This window comes from Vitis riparia, chromosome 12 (genome assembly GCF_004353265.1).
Source record: "Vitis riparia cultivar Riparia Gloire de Montpellier isolate 1030 chromosome 12, EGFV_Vit.rip_1.0, whole genome shotgun sequence".
NCBI classification, from domain to species: Eukaryota; Viridiplantae; Streptophyta; class Magnoliopsida; order Vitales; family Vitaceae; genus Vitis; species Vitis riparia.
This window is the reverse complement of record NC_048442.1, coordinates 5305329-5322672: the sequence shown is the minus strand read 5'-3', so window position 1 is coordinate 5322672 and position 17344 is coordinate 5305329. Positions and strand designations below refer to the sequence as shown.

The window sequence follows — 17344 nt, the reverse complement described above, 5'->3', positions numbered from 1 at the left end:
GTTCATTTAAGATCTTCAAAATTTTCAAGAGAATTGTTAAAATTATTAAAAAAATAAATACAATCATATAGACTAAAAAAATTAATAAATATATAGAGAGAACATTATCTATACAATGATAGAAGCATGGATTTAAAAAAAAATTATTTATCACCTCATACTAAATATTAGATAAAACTAGTAAAAAAAGAATTTATTTTTATAATAAATTTTTTAAAATTAAATATTTTGAAAATTTTAAAAAAAAATATTTTCAACCATTAAAAAATAACCATGTATTACCTTTAAAAATATAAACATCATTTTCCTATCAACTATAATCTAAATAAAACCATTATTAAAAAAAAAAAAACCAAATATTGTACTAATTTTATTTTTGTTTGAATAAATAAATTTTTAAAAATAAATATATTTTTTTAGAACTTATATCCATTAATTTTTAATTTTTATATTAATATTTATATCCTATTTATTTCACATAAACTTAAATATTTATAATCATTTAATATATTCCCAAATACCCAATCAGAAGAACTCTCCTGTTTCAGTTAAAACCTCTCTCTCCTGTTTCTCTCCCCTAAATACCCAATCAAAGACCTCTTTCCCATTTCAGTCAAAGACCTCTCTCTCCCATTTCTCCCACATTTCTCTGCAACATGCCCATTCTTTCCCATTTGAGTCAAAAACCTCTCACTCTCATTTCTCTACAACATGCTCATTTCTCTGCAAAATACACATTTCATCTTCTCTACCGAACACCCATTTCATCTCTCAACCAACAACTTCTCACATCATCTTCGAGGTCTAAAGGTACTAAACTAGAGATAAATCAGCCATACAAGGATGCAAAAGCTTAGATCTAAAGGATGAAGATGCAAACTAAGACCGAGGCTTCGAACTTTTGTCCCAAAGTTCATCATTTTTGTGGATTTTGATTTTGACTCAATTATAGGTCAGTATCGGGCATGGCCTAGACGGATACAACTCAGCTGAGTCATACCAATCTCAGCCGAGATTTTGAACTCTAGCCTCGAGGGGAGTCACAATCCTATTAGTGACATTTTAGTAATAGGAGATGACTTAGAAGGAAGAGAAGCCTTGAGAAAATGTTTAATTAAGGAATTTGAGATAAAGGCACTTGCCAGATTGAAATACTTTCTAGGTTTTGAAGTAGCTCACCCTCGGCAAGGAATTTTCATATCTCAATAGAAGTATGTGTTAGATAAGCTGAAAGAGACAAGTAAAACAAGGCGTAAACCAACAAAAACACCTATTAAACAAAATCACAAACTCGGAGAGGCTCATGGAGACACTGCCATGGACAAGGGCATATATTAAAGGCTTGTTATGAGACTAATTTAACTTCCGCATACCAAACCGAACATAGCATATGAAGTCAACATTGTGAGCCAATTTATGCACAATCCCAAAGAAGTTCATCTTCAAGCAATGTATCGACTTGAAGAGAACACCAAGGAAAGGAATATTGTTCAAAAAGGGAGAGAGGTTAACACTTGGCCTACATTGATGCAAACTATGCAAGGTCTCCAGCTAACAAGAGATCCACATCTAGTTATTGCACATTCCTCTTTTTTTTTTTATCAGAAACAAATATATGTATTAATCAAGAATAAATAAAACATGAGAAGGATGATAAATCCTCCCCACGATATGCAAACTTGATCAAAAACACCTACGTAAACATCCACTATACAAGGAGGGCTATACAAAGGGTACAAAAAACCTATGCAAATATAACATCTCCTAACCCTATAGACCCAACCCTAGGGAGTACATATCGAAAGCCAACCAAGCTAAATTACATTCAAAGGACAAGGTTTAAAAACATTTGTACTATAAGCCCAAAAAGAAACATAGAAATGAAGCAAATCTCACATCATCTCCGACGTCTTCCAAGTGTCTTCAAAAAACCTAGCGTTCCTCTCTCTCCACACAATCCCCAACAAAGAGAGACACGCGATCCTCCAAAAAGTAAGAAGCAGAATTAATTGCTTGATCAAGTGCAAAGCTTGAATTTAGAGCAATGGTACTAACTGTGAGCTTTTATGGCTTAAAATAATTCTAGAAGATTTAAATATTAAGAGGGAAGGACCTATGAGACCCTATTATGACAATAAATCAGCGATCAATATTACCCATAATCCAAGGCAATCATAAAAGAAAATTTGGATAGTGGACTGATTTGCACCCTTTTTATATCCACTAGAGGTCAACTTGCAGATTTGCTAATCAAAGTTTTAAACAGTGTTGTTTTTCATACTATCATTGGCAAGCTGGGAATGGAAAACATCCACTCACCATCTTGAGAGGGAGTGTGACAAAACCTTATTTCACATAATAGAAGATTGAGTGTAATTGTAAATATCATTAGCCTAGATTAGGCTATTTCGGTAGAGAAGTAATCCCCGTTTTTAAAGATTCAAATTATGATAGAATCAACCCCTAAATTATAGGGATTTAATATTCAATATGGGGTAGAACCTGCTCTTATTTTCTAGCCTAGAATCGAGCACCTGTAAACTACTAAATGTACTATATAAGTATATATTGCCTAGGGTTGTAAGACTTCGGTGGAAAAAAGAAACAATTTGATTTCTTCACAAACTGCCCTCCACTCCCTTAAGAAAAAAGCAACTCAAAACCCCCATCATCACCAAAACAAATAGGTAAGATGAGGGTAGATGCCTATGCCTAAGGCCATGCAAACTCCATAGGGAAACCATTAACCAATGAAAATTTGATAATAGATTATAAAACCTGAATTAACCTGTATTTTATACCCATTACATAAATCTTTGAAGGATTTCTCATCTTCTTTGTAAATATAACAAATTTGTTGCTTTGGACTCAAAAGGGACAAGGGTAAAAAACAAAAACCAAACCCTTAATTTACATGGCTATAGCATTCTCAATATCCAATTTACAAGCCAACCCTATTAGCAACTTAATCTGAAATCAATTGCTTCATTAGCAATAAAAATAACATCAAGAATTGCCTACCCTCCACAAATGAGTTTAGAAACTTCAACACAAGTTTCCCAACCTCCTTCATAATATTAACAATAACATTAGTCAATAGCTTATACTAAATACCCACCAAACTTGCCAATTTGGTCATTAGTATCTTTCATACTAACCCTTTTTTTCTGTTTTTGATAGGTAAGCAAAAAATAAATTAATTAATAGGACCTAACAAAAAAAACAACTGGCACACCAAGGTGCACAACTAGTATACAAAGGCCACTATATGACATAGGAAAAGAGGAGAAAAACAGAAAATACCCCTCCCATCAAGAAACACCCAACCAATCAATAAATTCAAATACACACATTGAACCCCCATTTATACACAACCTAGCCCAACACTATAAAAATGCAAGAATGTGTCATTTGCAATTCCTAGTACAAATGTTGTTTTCAACTTCTTTGTTTCGTACCTATGTTTGAAAAGCTAAATAAGAAACAAAAATGTGATTCTAGAATTTCTTAATTCTTCTCTAGGATGGACATGCTTGACAAGGCCATAAAGGACCCTATTGGTCCATACCAAATGTATGAGAATGGTATCAGGGAACATGAACTGATAACTTATAGCTATGCCATGATTTCTTTCTTTATTCACAAGTTACCTACTTATTGGCTAATATTTAGGAGATGCCACTGTTATGTTAGCAACATGATGTTAAATGGTGAAAACAAAAAACAAAAAGCATAGTCATTTACCAGCCATTAAGTTAAGCTTGTCCAAATGAAGTATCCGCAAGCACTTGGGTATATCAAGATTCAAATGTATACCTGCTATATTCTGCATAGAAAAGTGTAACTTCAGGAAATAGAACTTCAAACCATGATACAAGAAACTGAGCTAATAATCAAAGAAAGAATGCACTAAGCATGTAATATTTCAAAGTATATGCTTGTGCCCCTTTCACATAAAGATTTTAAGCCCTGCACTCAATATAAAATCAGGGGAAAACAATTAAATGTCCTTTCTCAAGCTTTAAAAAAATTAGAACTGTCCAAAAGTCATTTGGAGCACCAAATTTAATATTTCTTTTCTTTATGACAGATTAAATATTTTCTGGTCTACAATGAAGGAATTTATGCCCACTAGTTTCCACATCGATGTTCATAGCTCATCATGCAAACTCATAAGCTAGAATTTTCTAAAGGTTACGACATGTATGAGTCTGTCCACAACCAATTTCTGACACTTCCACTCATGAATAGCAAGTAGTATCAAGCCGATCCACTTTACTGCAGGCATCAAATTTAGAAACTGCAGTGTCCTTAAATCAATTGGAGTTGGGAAGTTAACTTGAACATTTTTACAACTTTCCACGATCAGGGTGTTCTAAAATACACGACATAACAAGTTTCTTTTTCTAAATTTCATGCTTTGTTCCTTTCATGGAAACCAATATGTATGTGTGTGTATGATAGCCAAGAAACAAAATGTATTAAGAGGTGCCCAACAAAAGAGGAGATGCAACCTAAGAAGGTTGCTGGATCCTTCAGAAAGGGTAAACAAACAAATAAAACAAAGCTCCGAGTATACAACAGGCACTTTATTGCCAAGGATCAACAGGCAAAGAATCATCCATGAAAGAGACAACGGATCTAGCTCCCCTTTTTGCTAAAGAATCCATCTCCTGATTAGTCGATCAAGGATCCCATGAAAAGTATATTACCAAGTTTTTTTTTTTTTTTGATACACAATCAGGAAATATATTAACAGCACCTGCCGCCTAGCAAAAGGGCGCACCAAAGTATAAAAAATGCATACAATAGGTGCCTAAAGGCATAATACTACCATGAGACTAGAAACATGCAAATTAAGTTTATATATGTAGAATACTTTTTTTTTTTTGATAGGTAAAACTCTACTTCTTTTTATATATCTAGAATACATATTACTACATTTGAAAATAATATTTTCTTAGTAAATTAATAAAAACACTAAGGGTCTATTTGGTAGTGGAAATGAAAATGGTTTTCCAAAAACTTCTCGTCTTCAAAGACGAAGACAATCAACATGTTTGTTTTTGGATTATTCAATCATCAAAGTGCCTATATTCCGAAAATGTCAAAAAGTATCTTAACATTTTCTAAAAATGAACCATATTTAGAAGATTTTTTTGGAAACATGCTACCAAATATGTTTTCTGTGTGATTAAATTTTTTTCGGCAGAAAATAGTACTTGTTCATAGTATCAAACAGGCAGCAAGCTTTGCTTAAACTTCAGGAGCTTGTAGTTTCATAAAGTAAGTTTTGATATCTTTTTTTAATATATAAGTAAAGAAGAGTAAATAGATTAAAAAGAGGCACCAAAATAGTGACCCATGAAATACAAGATAAATACACCCACCCTCACACAACTCAAACAAAAAGAGTTGCCAAAATGGAGGTACAAAAAACATATATAGAATTGTAGGATTTTATTTGTGCGTCTCTACACTAGTGTTCCAGCAACTTGTAAAATAAGATAACATGAAACATGTTGGATTTGCATTCTCATATCTGTATGCAAATGGTTTATTGAAGCCAAATTTTACAACATTATGGCATATTCCCCAGAACATTTTATTTATCTTATCCAATGATCAAACCTTTTATGCATCTCATTTCTCTAAGACATGTAGCATGTCTCCAAGCCAACCAGATGAAATCATCAGCATAATAGGGGCAACCTCTTGACCAGATTGATCTGTGCAAATTACTTTCAGAAAGTTGCATCTACAGTATGCTACATTTCCAAGCAAAACAGGACATAGAAGCTACCTAGTAGTGTGTCTTTTTCAGAGGAAACTGAATCTGTATTGTAAAGGTATATGTACAAAAGAACAAACGATGAGAAGCCTTTGGGGCTGATTTTCTCTGCGAGGACCCATCTGTCGGAGGGCTTCATGAACATAATTAGCAAACCCAAATAAATACCACTTGCAAGAACTAAGAAGTGGTTTCATCATGGAAGCCATATTTATTATTATGTTTTTAATATCTATAAAATTCAAAACTACTCAGAACCGTTCTCTTTTATCTTCCATTTATAATAATTTCTGTTTAAAAATAAATAATAAAATGAGAATGCAATGCTAAGGCCATATGCATCAGCAATACCAACTGCCAGGCTTCCTGCCATTTTCTCATGAAATTTTGTTAAGAAACATTTTCTCATGAAATTACTTAGCTAAAAATCAAAGGTAGAAAAGGCTGAGATTCAAAATAGGACACACACATGCACAATTTCAATGGCAAGGTAAAGTATTGACATAAAAACATAGTGATTGTTAAGTTATTGGATTAAAAAGAACATGTTCAGAGCAACTGTGGTGTGATAACTGCAACTAAATGAGGATTCATGTTTTCAAAAAAGGGATAAAAATAAAGGAAAGAAAGAAGAAAAGCAAACATGTTAGTAAAAAGGCACCGAGATATGATGATAACCTTGTAAAAATATAGGTAAAATAAGTTGAACTTGCACATCATAATGAAGTTGATATTGCTGTTTGCTTTCTCCTCTTGTAACAAGTTATTTTGTTGCCACATAAACATATGAAAAATACAAAAAAATAAATAAATAAATAAAATAAGAAGAAGAAAGAAGACGCCGAAGAAGAAGAAAACTCACTCCAATCGCTAACGAAGTGATATACTAATCAAAAACAATGGCCACCCACAAAAACTATATATCAATAAGAAAGAGCTTTTCCCAGATATTACTCACCCATAACTTTTGGAAACTTCCTAGGATTTGCAATGCATGCCTCCAAAAGAATGATAAACGCCTGTACCACTTCCTACAGAAGTGAACCAGAGCTGCTTTAAATGATTCCTTGGCTGATACTGGAAAACTAGCCCGTGGCTCCTCTTTATCAATTTTAATGACTGCATCATCAACTGCTGGCTTAGAGCTTTTACTGTTGGTAGAGCTTTCTGCTTGAGGTTCAAGGTGTTCTGTATCGCTTCTCCAAAATTTCAATGCCAATTTGCCCCTCCTAGCACCTGAACCAATCCAATTTAACCAAACCTTCGCAGCCAAAAACGTCAATCCATCTCCATCCACATTAACGTTCAAATTGTCAGTAACAGTTTCCTTGTCAGGAACATTGATTGCTTTATATTCTGACTCATTTCGTGACCACAGGCCAGCACTAGTTATCTAACCCAATAGGAAAAGGTGGTTAGCATATGCATCATAGCCAGTAAAATACACATTAGAATCTCAAAAATAAGTCAAAAGGTCTGTTAAACAAAAAGATGCATACTTGTCCATGTCTCTGAATAACTATAATGATTAATGATGATTTATGATGAAAGGGTTAACCAAAAAATATTGAATAAACTAAATAGATGAGCATAGTTATGGCACCCAATTTGAGTTTCAAATAAAGCAATCCCCAATAATCTCATAAACTAACAAAAAACAGCAGGAATTAATGAAAATTGAATTAAGGTAAGCTTGGAAATTTTAATTCAAAAATTTAACCATCAGTGGTGGATTCTCCAACCCACCAACTAAAGTTTAGGTGCAAAGCAGCTCAACTTCTTTGGGAAGTAAATTGAGAAATTTGCAAGCAAGAAATACAAAAGAAAGGAAAAAAGGGAAACAGGTAAAAAGAAGAAGCTTAAGTTACAATACCTAGTAGATCATATACCTTAATTTGAATGAGCTGGGCTTCTGTTGTTTCAACTCCAGAGAACTCACTGGAACAACCAGGCTTCATACACAGAAAAATTAAGTTTTAAATTAGAAGGTTCAAAACCTATTAGAAACATATCATTATGGAACAAAAAATGGAAATTGGCATGATGAAAATTAGGTAGAAAGTAGAATGCATCTACAGCAACCTCAACCAGTTAGTCTCAAATTTTCCAATCTCAAACAGCAAGACCTAAACAAACTCAGAAAAAAAAAAAAAAAAAAAAAAAGGAGCATATTCAGACTAGGGGCCTTGCAAATTCATCATTCTGTTATTATTAATTTGAATTATATTCCTATTTTCTGCTATCTTTTATGAGACAAAACATTAACAGCTGAATCATAACCTTGGATCATTTGTACCATTATCATTAGCTACATCTATTTTGAAAGAAAGATAGTCCTATATAGCACTTTTCCAGCAAGGACATGTTTTTCATGGCATGGTAGTGCAGAAAAGCCCCTTCTAGAGAGAGAGAGAAGAGGTGGGACAGGTACTTTTTATTTTTTAGCCCACTTGGAAAGCAACAGAATATATCGTCCCCAAGATCCTTTTCTTTTCTTTTCTTTTTCTTTTTTAATCTTTTTTTGACTGTTGGGTGGAATAGAACCTCTAGGCCTCAAGGGGCATCCAAAAGCTCGGTTTTTTAAGCCCAAAAACAACCAAAATTACAGGTAAAGCATGATCAAATGATTGTTGGAAACTTATGTACCAATTTCTTAATGCCTAAACACAGTCAAAACCAAATGCCAAGCATAATTAAATGATTTTTGGAGGGTTACTTATCAATTCACTCTGATAACAGAACATACTATTCATCAAATCCATGTTTTTTTGAGCCTCAAATGCAACTAAAAACTACATGCAAAGCACAATCAAACAACTTCCAGCTGCTTATCCACCAAATTCGCACTGGAAACAGAATATACCATCTCCTAAATAATTTCTCAAGCCTAATTACATCTGAACCAGTACGGAAATAATTATTAACAATTCGCCAGCCCCAAATAATATATACAATCCCTAAAATCCAATTTTCAAGCCCCGGCTACAAAGGAAACAATACACAAAGCATGGTTAATCACTGTTTCAGTTTCTCATTTTCCAAAGCTGGTCATCCCAATTAATAAACCTCAAACCCCCAAAAAAATTCCAATTTTCCAAATTGCGAGAATTCAATAATGCAAAATTACTCAATTAAGCACAACAACACATAACACAAAAACCAATTGGAATCACAATCGCAATAACCTTAAATTTGAAAAACAACAAACTTTTCCAACAAAACCCACAAATAACAAATAAATTAAAAAAAAAAAAAAAACTACAACAAGCACCTGTTGGACGTAATTGGCGTGCATAACAACGAGAATACAAAAGAGAGTGATGGCCACAAAGAGGTAAATGTATTCGAGAGAAGCCCTGACTCTGGGAGTCAGCATCTGGGAGAAGCGCTCCTGAACCCTAATGAAGGTCTGTTCTGGATCCATCTCTGCCTCTCTCTCTGTCAAACTGTAGGGCTTTTCCTCTTGGGCATGTGCCCTAGTTGTTTAGGGCTAGGGTTTGCAAAAGAGAGTGATAAAAGAAGGAGTCTATGTGCGCTTTGAGGATGCAGGGTTAGGGCGTTGATGAGGTCGCAAGGCGTTGAAGAAGAAGAAGAAAGAAGAAGAGTAGCGGGGCCGTGGGGGAGTTTTCTTGCTTTTATTGTTGCCACGTGGCGACTATGTGTTGCAAAGTTGTGGGACCCACTGTTTTGTGCCAATGCCTTCTCATTTTATTAAAAAATTCTTCAGTTGTTAAGAGTAGCTAATTGAGAGTGTTCAGTGATAGCCGTGATTCTCCATCAACTGTGTATGAAGTTGAAAGCAATGTTTTAAAAAATTGGAATAGATGATTGAACCGCATGGAATCAGTCACGTGATAAATATATTAATTTTATATTCTTAAAATTATAAAAAAAATTAATATCTATATATATATATATATATCAAATTAAATCATGGATCAATAAAATTTACTAATATTTTAAATTCTATTAAATAAAATAAGTATAATATTTAAATTTGAAAATATATATTAAAAATGAAAGAAAATTTTTCTTATATGTAGGAAGTTATATACTTATATGCTTGTAATTCTATTGTTTTATAATTCTAAAAAATAATTATATATATATATATATATATATATATATAATTATTATTACAAATTTTTTATAAAAAAATTATGTTATTTTATTTATTAAATCTAAGTTGACTAGTGGAGTCTTCTTCACCCCTTTAATCAAAGTTCAAGCTCCCACGCATTACATTTGGTGGACTTTTCACTAAATGATCCATTATCCCCGTTGTGAAGCAAAAGGTATAGGTGGACCATTATCCAAAAAGAAAAAATAACTTAAAAGATACACTGAATTAGTTCAAGATCCAATCAATGATTTCATCAATTGAATTGGTAAGTTTAATTTAATTTTCAAAACATTAGTTGAAAGTTTGAGATATTGTTATGAAACTATCTAGATGTTGAATTGACATGCCTAATTCGATTTTTAAAACATTGGTTGAAAGTTTGAGTTCTTGTGTCATCTTGAGGAGCGAGAAAGGGTGGAGAAATTCAATTACACAAAAAGGTAAGCGATACATGTGGAAAACCACTCATAAAAAATAAAGTTACCCAAAAACTTTATGGATGTAAAACTCAAAGGATCAAGAGATAATATAGCTCAAATTTACTAGATTGAAGAAAAGGTGCACAAAATTACTTGACAAAAGTCATCTTTAAGGCTTACATCTCATAACCTATATCATTCTCATTTTTGCAATGAAACGTCATATGAGCTCCCTAGTGGACTCTTTAATGCCTTGAGGCAATGTGGATCTCTCTCACGAACCTAAGAAAAATTATGAAGCGTCTTAAGAATATCAAGATACAAGAAAGCTAATAATCTTTCTTCCAAAATTCGCATATATATATATATGAAACCTTAGTGGGCCAAAAAAATTTCAAGAACTAAATTCCAAAAATGGAAAGAATTCTAGTGGACCAAATTTTTTTCAAAAAACCAAATTTAAGAAATGGAAAGAATTAAGATATCATTGAATTAATTTTTTTGAAAATTCTAGTACAAATGCTTGAGTATTGGATAAGACTGTTTGAGAGCAAGTTTAAGCTCTTGAGTATAGGTTTGAGCACTTAAGTGCTCAATCAGTTATTTCTTTTAAAACATATAACTTGAAGCTCAATTTAAATACCTTAAAGTTCACATTATGCTGCTTGTTCCAAAGTATTAGCATTTATGAATCTTTTTATGCTTACCTACACTATCTTTAATTGAACGTGCAGCTATCTCAAATTTTTTATAGAGTGTAAGTCACAAAGAAAAAATAAAGTCTAAGGATGAAATGAACAAAATTGTTAAACTTAAACTAAATAATTTAATGTACTAACTATTTTCTCATTTGGTAATTTTGTAACAAAATATAGATTATTTAAACTTTTAATACTCTCAGGCAAAGTTTGCAAATATCTCAATATCACTTATCCAAACAAATCATCATGAAAGTTGATGATCTCTCAATGTCACTTGTTTTAATCAATCATTTTTAAATTTGATATTTAATGTTCCCAACCCATCAGACAACTTTTGAAGCATGGGAGCATGTGATCTTCACACACTAAACGAAGAATACTTGTGAAAAATAGTGTGTGGAAATAGATAAATATATAAACCAAATAAATATTAACATCTAAACAAATCTCTACTTTTTTTGTCACAAAATTGACAATATAAAAGATATAGAATGATAAACACAAAAGAGACAATAAAAACATGGAGATATGAGATAGAAATTAGTTCAAGATACAATCAACGAAACAAAACAATCTACCCAAAATACATCGAAATCAAAACACCAAGTTTTGTACTAAGTAACTCAACCTCTTCCCCTAAGGCAAGAATTGAAATTCATGTAAAAAGGTGTGATATTTTTTGTGTTGATGATAAGGTGGGTGAGTCAACATAGGCTTGGAAACTCGAATATGGTTCTAAAAAGGGCACTCAATTCCTAATGCCCTTAACTAGCTAGCTAGGAGTCATTGACCTTGATGCTTGCTACATGGGTTAGAATGGATTAGCATCGTACATTGCATCCGCCTACGAAAAAATGGGAATTGAAGAAAAGGATTGTGACTAAAGTTCTACGTTAAGCATGGTGCTCCAAAGATCCATAGGCTATTTTGACCTAAAGATCAGTGAAGTTTAAAACCTTAATGGCAAAGACTTTTTATACCTAGATGCTAATGAACTCTTCACTAAAGGTTAGTAAGGAAGATTTTTAGCAGGGGTGATTTTTAGAATCTTTGGGGAATTTGGGGCTTTGTCCCTTAGCATATTGGACTTTGAACAAAGGATTGATGATGAAACTTAAACAAAGCAAATTGTCGAACTTAAACAAAGTAAATTGTCTAATGAAGCATATTTTGCTCCTTCTTCATTGTACTTTGCTCCTTTTTTCATCAACGTTACTAGGGGGTTAGTAATGGCTTAGTGGAGAGTGTGATTTATGTTATATCTTATATGGTAATAAGGGCAAAAATCATCTTAAGTTTGATGTTAGCATTAAAAATGTTTTTAAACTTTTTAAGTACATGTTACCTTGTGTATGCTCAATTTTATCACATTTTTCATTGGTTGTTAATGTTTACAAGTATTTTTCATGAATAATTATGATATTGGGAAGCTATTAGATTATTTAGAATGCAATAGAGAGGTATGAGTAGGGTCGAAGGATCAAAGTGACATGAAGATCAATGATGTTGTCTTATTTTGATCAAAATGTCATGTCTTGATACTTGAAAATTAGAGTTTAGGGGCCCCTATGAAGGTATCTCATGCACTTAATGATGGAAGTCATTCTAAGTTAAGACAACCAATATTAAACCCTTAATATTATACTTTGAAAAGCAAATAGGTAGTGGGTACTTTAAGAAATTTGTAAAGAGGTCCAATTAACAAGTACGTGGCATTAGGTTTAATTAAGTTGGGCTTGGGTTGAAAATTCTCCAACTAAAAGCACCTATAAGTAGTCTTGGTTGAGTTAGCTTGATTGAGGGTTTTTTCATAGGAAAAAGGGAGCCTAAATGATCCCCTTATGGTCAACACTTTTTCAAATTTTGCATGTTAAATTTTTAGGTCAAGTTCATTTACCTTTTCCTTTGTTTTACAAAAAAAAAAAAATCATAAACCATTTTCTCAAACCTTTCCATCTCCCCTACATCCTATGATCATCTTCTTGAGGTTTAATACCTAATTCACCGGGATTTTGAAAACACAATCAACTCCTTATACTTAGGGAATCACATTTTAACATAAATATTAGGGAACAATCAAGCTTTTGGCATGGGAGAATGCATTATAACGACTACAACTAATTTTAGTAAATGTTTAATTGGTTGTGATATTAATCAAAACCTAGTGAATTTTTTCCACATTCATTTCCTTTTATTTCATTTTTTTTTTCAATTGTACATATTAGTTTCAATTTTCCTTATTCAATCATTTAGTGATTTTGATAGGTTTTTTGGACTGTGTTGCCTGAGGTGTTGTATGTTTGTGGCTAACTTAAATAGGCCAAATTAGACTAGGGATAGTCAAGGCCGATTGGTTAGATTCGTATCAACCCTCCTAACCCTTCCAACATAGTTGAAGATGGTAGCAATCATGGTAAGAATGAGGTGAATGAAAATTCTCAAATTCAAACCCTTAGATATTACCTCCAACCACTATGGCAAGTGCTTCTTCATGCATTGTAATTCCTTATAATTCTTTATCATTTTATATAATTAGGTTAGGTATGATTCAACTACTACCCAAATTTTTGGGACGAGGAGAATCCTTACATGAATCTTAAAGAATTTAAGGTGGTTTATGGAACTTTTTAAGAGTCTGATTGCAATTTGGATATTGTAAAGTGTAAGTTATTTTCATTCTATTTGTAAGATAAGGAAAAAATGTGGCTTTATAGCTCAAAGCCAAAGTTTATTGGTACTTGGTTATAAATGTAAACTGAACTTTTTATAATGATATTTCCCCTTTCAATGTATAATAACTCTAAGGAGAAAAACTATACTTTTTTAACAAAATGAGAAACAATCATTCTATGATTGTTAGGAGAGATACTGAGATTTGATTAACTAATCTCCCCATCATGGCTATAAACCATAGTGTGTGGTTAGCATATTTTATGATGGGTTGACTCCCTAATCACACTAATTTGGTTGGACTAAATAGAGAATTTATGAGCAAAACATTTGATGAAGTTTATGATTTTCTAGAGTAAGTGGCTTAAAGTTCTCAAACTTAGGACTCTTATAAGCTTAATGAAATTTTAGCCAAGGGGAAAGAAGGATCAAGTGTGATATGCGAGAGGAAATTTAATCTAAACGAGTAAATATGACATAAGTGTTAGGTTGGCTACATTGGCTGGAAGAGTTAAGGTAATGGAATTAAAGAAAACAATTGAGGTAAAAAGTATGACTAGCCCTAATAAGATCCCTTGTGCATTATGTGATAGAACTTATTAATTGTTAAAATGGGGTAATGCAATTGACTTTTGGAAATATGACCTTGTCTAGAGCTTAATATTTTCAATTTGATGAAACAACCCTAGATGTTGGTGATGTGCATGAGGAGAATGTTGAGGCCTCGTATTCTCAGCAATCCTCGTAGTTGCCAAATGGATGAACATACGATCTCAACGAACACAAATTCCTGATTCAGCTGCTCCTGCAAAAGGCGTCCGGACGGGGTGTCCGGACACACCCTCCGACGGTTTTGTCAGCCATGGAAAGAGAGATAAAAGTAGATGGCACAGTTGGCCTTTTTCTAGGTATTGAGGAGCTTACCTTCTTCTTTGTGCGAAGGTTCATATATATACCATTTAGAAACTCTCTCTCCTCCATAAATGATGGAAGGCTTTTTGGTTTACCATGATTGCCACTAGGTGGTGGCAGGGACATCCTCATCCTACGAACGGCTGTCAGAGATAACGGGAAGTGACTAGCTGTCACTTCTGTCTTTTCGCTCTGCAGGTATCAGAATATGATTTGTGACAGGATGTCAGAATGACGTAGTGAGGCACGCTTAGTCTGGCCAGCGATCCGGATGAACATATCCGGGTGGAACATGAAAGGTCGCCGGATGCGTAATGGCGGTGGTCCGGGATGAACGTATCCGTGTGGAACATGAAAGGTCGCCGGATGAGTGATGGAGGTGGTCCGGATAGGAAAGCGCGCCACGTGTACTCTTGGGGGAATCCGGATGTGGATATTCCGGGTAGGAACACGTGCCACGTGTCGTTAGGGGACGTGTGCCACGTGTCATCAGGGATGGGTCCCTACAATGCCCCCTTTTTAAGTTGTCGATTTGCCCTAGCAAAATGGGCGGGTTAAAAAAGAATGATTGCCTCTTAAAACCGGAGTTCGCTTTTTGTTCTGACTGGGCCACGTGGCGAGCTGGGGCGAAAAGACAGAAGAGCATTTATGGCGAGCCGCCGTCTCTGGGTATTCCCTAGGCAATGTGTCGGTTTAATGATAGCGTTTTTCTGAACGCTTGGGATACCGAGGGGCTGTCTTTTATAAATATCAGGCTGTGGACTCCCGTTGCTTTTTCTTACTGCATCTTCCTTGTCATCGCTTCATTTGTCTGCTGTTTTGTCTTTGCTTGTGAGCGTACCGGCAGCATTCAGGAGTTGACGGTGACTGCATTTGCGGTTTTCGACCCTGTTTTCGAGTTTACACTTGGTACGCAACTCTATTCTAATTTCTTTCTTTCTCACATGCTCTTTTCTTGGTTTGCCTTTGATTTGCTTGGGAAGCTCTTTTTGGTTTTTTTTTTTTTTTTTTTTTTTTTTTTTTTTTTTTTTTTTTTTTTTGGCGAGTGACTGTTTGATGCTAGCTTTTTTTGTGTTTTGGGTATGTTTGGGGTTTCTGCTGCCCCCCTGCGCTTTTTGCGTTTTGGTGGGGTATGGAATCTCCTGTGGGGTAGGGCTTGAGGTTTTGTGGGGTCGATTTCGCTTGTTTGACTTGCTGGGTTTCTTTCATGCAGATTGTGCTTCATCTTTGTACTGGAAAATGTCTGCTACCAAGGAAGTTACTTCAGCTCGCCCGTCTGGTGACGCTCGTGCTGAAAAGTCTGTAGAAAAGTTGGATGTAAAAGAATTTCGCGATCGGTTTTGCGTTCCTAATGGCGTGTCTGTAGAGCTGTTTGATGGAGAGGGCGTGTTGCCTGAGAAGCCGGAAAATAACGCGATACTGTTTACCAAGGAGCAGTTTAATGCTGGGCTTCGATTCCCTGTCCCGTCTCTGCTCAAGGAATTTCTGCACTTCACCCAGATTCCTCCAGTGTACGTACATCCCAACATGATCCGGGTGCTGATGGGGTGCAGCATCCTGAGCATGCTGTTCAACTTGGACCTCTCATTACTGGAGGTTCTTTTCGTTTACTCGATCAAGAAAGTGAAGAGTAACATCTTCAGCTTCGTCGCCAGCCTTCCATCCCTGCAACTGGTGACAAACCTACCGGATTCGAATAAAAAGGCCGCCAAGGGGCAGGTGCTGGTCAAGGGCGTATGGGCAGGTTTGTCTGAGCATCCGGACAGGCCCTTTGTTCCCAATCAGTCACTGAAGATTCCAGGTATAGCTAAGCTACTTTCTGCCTTTGTATAGTTTGTAAGTCAGCATTGTTTTTAGGTGGCTGACATATTCTGCTTCCTTGGGTGTAGACCAGGATAAGAGAGGAAACTGGTGGAGTGGGTGGAGAAGGCTTCGTTCGATCGTTTGAACAAGCTTTTTGAAATAACTTCAGCCGAGCGGAGATGCGAACTGCTTCTTTCTGCGCAGAACCTCCGCTTGGTTGTCCAGCAGCCTCAGGCATACGTGCTGAACATACTTCCCAGGCGGCTGCCTGAAGAAGTGGTAGTCGGGGAGCACTTTATTCTTGAAGACCTTCCTTTCTATGAGGGGTACGGAAGGCAGATGCCCGGAAACGCAAGGCCCTTCTCAACGATCGGGAGAAGAAAAGACAAGAAGGGCTTCTGCGGAAGGCTCCGGGTGGGAAACGGACTGCGTCCTCTCCGCCTGCTGGTGCTCCAGCAAAAAAGAAGAAGAAGCTGAGTAAAAAAAGTAAGGGTAAGGCAATAAAAATCCCAACTCCTCCAAAAGAGTTTGTACCCCCTCCCATTGGCTATGAAAAGAATGTAATATTGAAGAGCCGGAAAATCCTCTCCCGTCCTCTGTCTCAACCACTTTCGAATTTATTAGGGCCTTAATCTTTCAGGGCCCTCGGTGGCGCCAGACGTTCGGATGGCTCTTCTGGCTGAGGAAGCAGCTTCAATAAATCAACCCGGCTCAGCTCACCCGGATGAGGTTGCCGACTTGCCTCCTGTTACACCCCAACAGGAGAGATGGGGGCAGATAGCCAGGAGTTGCCTGTACATGAGCCAAGCCCTCGTCCTCTTGTGCCTGTGAAGGGGCCAACTAGGAGAAGGTTGCGTCTGGTACGCGACTTGAAGTCTGGCCTCGCTGGGCGGCTTCAGGGCCGGTTCACAGAAGGCATCGAAGT

The 17344-nt window shown here is 35.4% G+C and overlaps 3 protein-coding genes across 3 annotated transcripts in view; 2 read left to right on the top strand and 1 right to left on the bottom strand.

Moving 5' to 3' along the window:
- LOC117926634 (membralin-like protein At1g60995) overlaps positions 1-9370 on the bottom strand; it is a 31770-nt gene extending 22400 nt beyond the window's left edge. The window contains 4 exon segments of the mRNA XM_034845812.1: positions 3745-3826; positions 6750-7184; positions 7681-7743; positions 9063-9370. Of these exon segments, the coding sequence (XP_034701703.1) occupies positions 3745-3826; positions 6750-7184; positions 7681-7743; positions 9063-9215 (733 nt within the window). The 5' untranslated portion in view covers positions 9216-9370.
- Positions 9371-16052: 6682 nt separating this feature from the next.
- On the top strand, positions 16053-16564 carry LOC117925914. The gene is made up of 2 exons (XM_034845024.1): positions 16053-16417; positions 16506-16564. The coding sequence occupies exons 1-2, from the start codon at positions 16144-16146 to the stop codon at positions 16562-16564; spliced, it is 333 nt and encodes a 110-aa protein (XP_034700915.1). The 5' UTR covers positions 16053-16143.
- A 34-nt stretch (positions 16565-16598) lies between these two features.
- On the top strand, positions 16599-17333 carry LOC117925913. Its single transcript, XM_034845023.1, has 3 exons — positions 16599-16653; positions 16744-16911; positions 17060-17333. Exons 1-3 carry the CDS (start codon positions 16599-16601, stop codon positions 17248-17250), a joined length of 414 nt encoding a protein of 137 aa, XP_034700914.1. The 3' UTR covers positions 17251-17333.
- The last annotated feature ends 11 nt before the right edge of the window (positions 17334-17344 follow it).

Bases quoted from the DNA above. Each gene is read 5' to 3' on its own strand.
- LOC117925913 (XM_034845023.1), top strand. From the start codon at position 16,599: ATGCGAACTGCTTCTTTCTGCGCAGAACCTCCGCTTGGTTGTCCAGCA. The intron at 16,654-16,743 runs GCATACGTGCTG...CCTTTCTATGAG, and splicing joins TGGTTGTCCAGCAGCCTCAG to GGGTACGGAAGGCAGATGCC. The intron at 16,912-17,059 runs GTAAGGCAATAA...TTAATCTTTCAG, and splicing joins GCTGAGTAAAAAAAGTAAGG to GGCCCTCGGTGGCGCCAGAC.
- LOC117925914 (XM_034845024.1), top strand. From the start codon at position 16,144: ATGATCCGGGTGCTGATGGGGTGCAGCATCCTGAGCATGCTGTTCAAC. The intron at 16,418-16,505 runs GTATAGCTAAGC...CCTTGGGTGTAG, and splicing joins TCAGTCACTGAAGATTCCAG to ACCAGGATAAGAGAGGAAAC.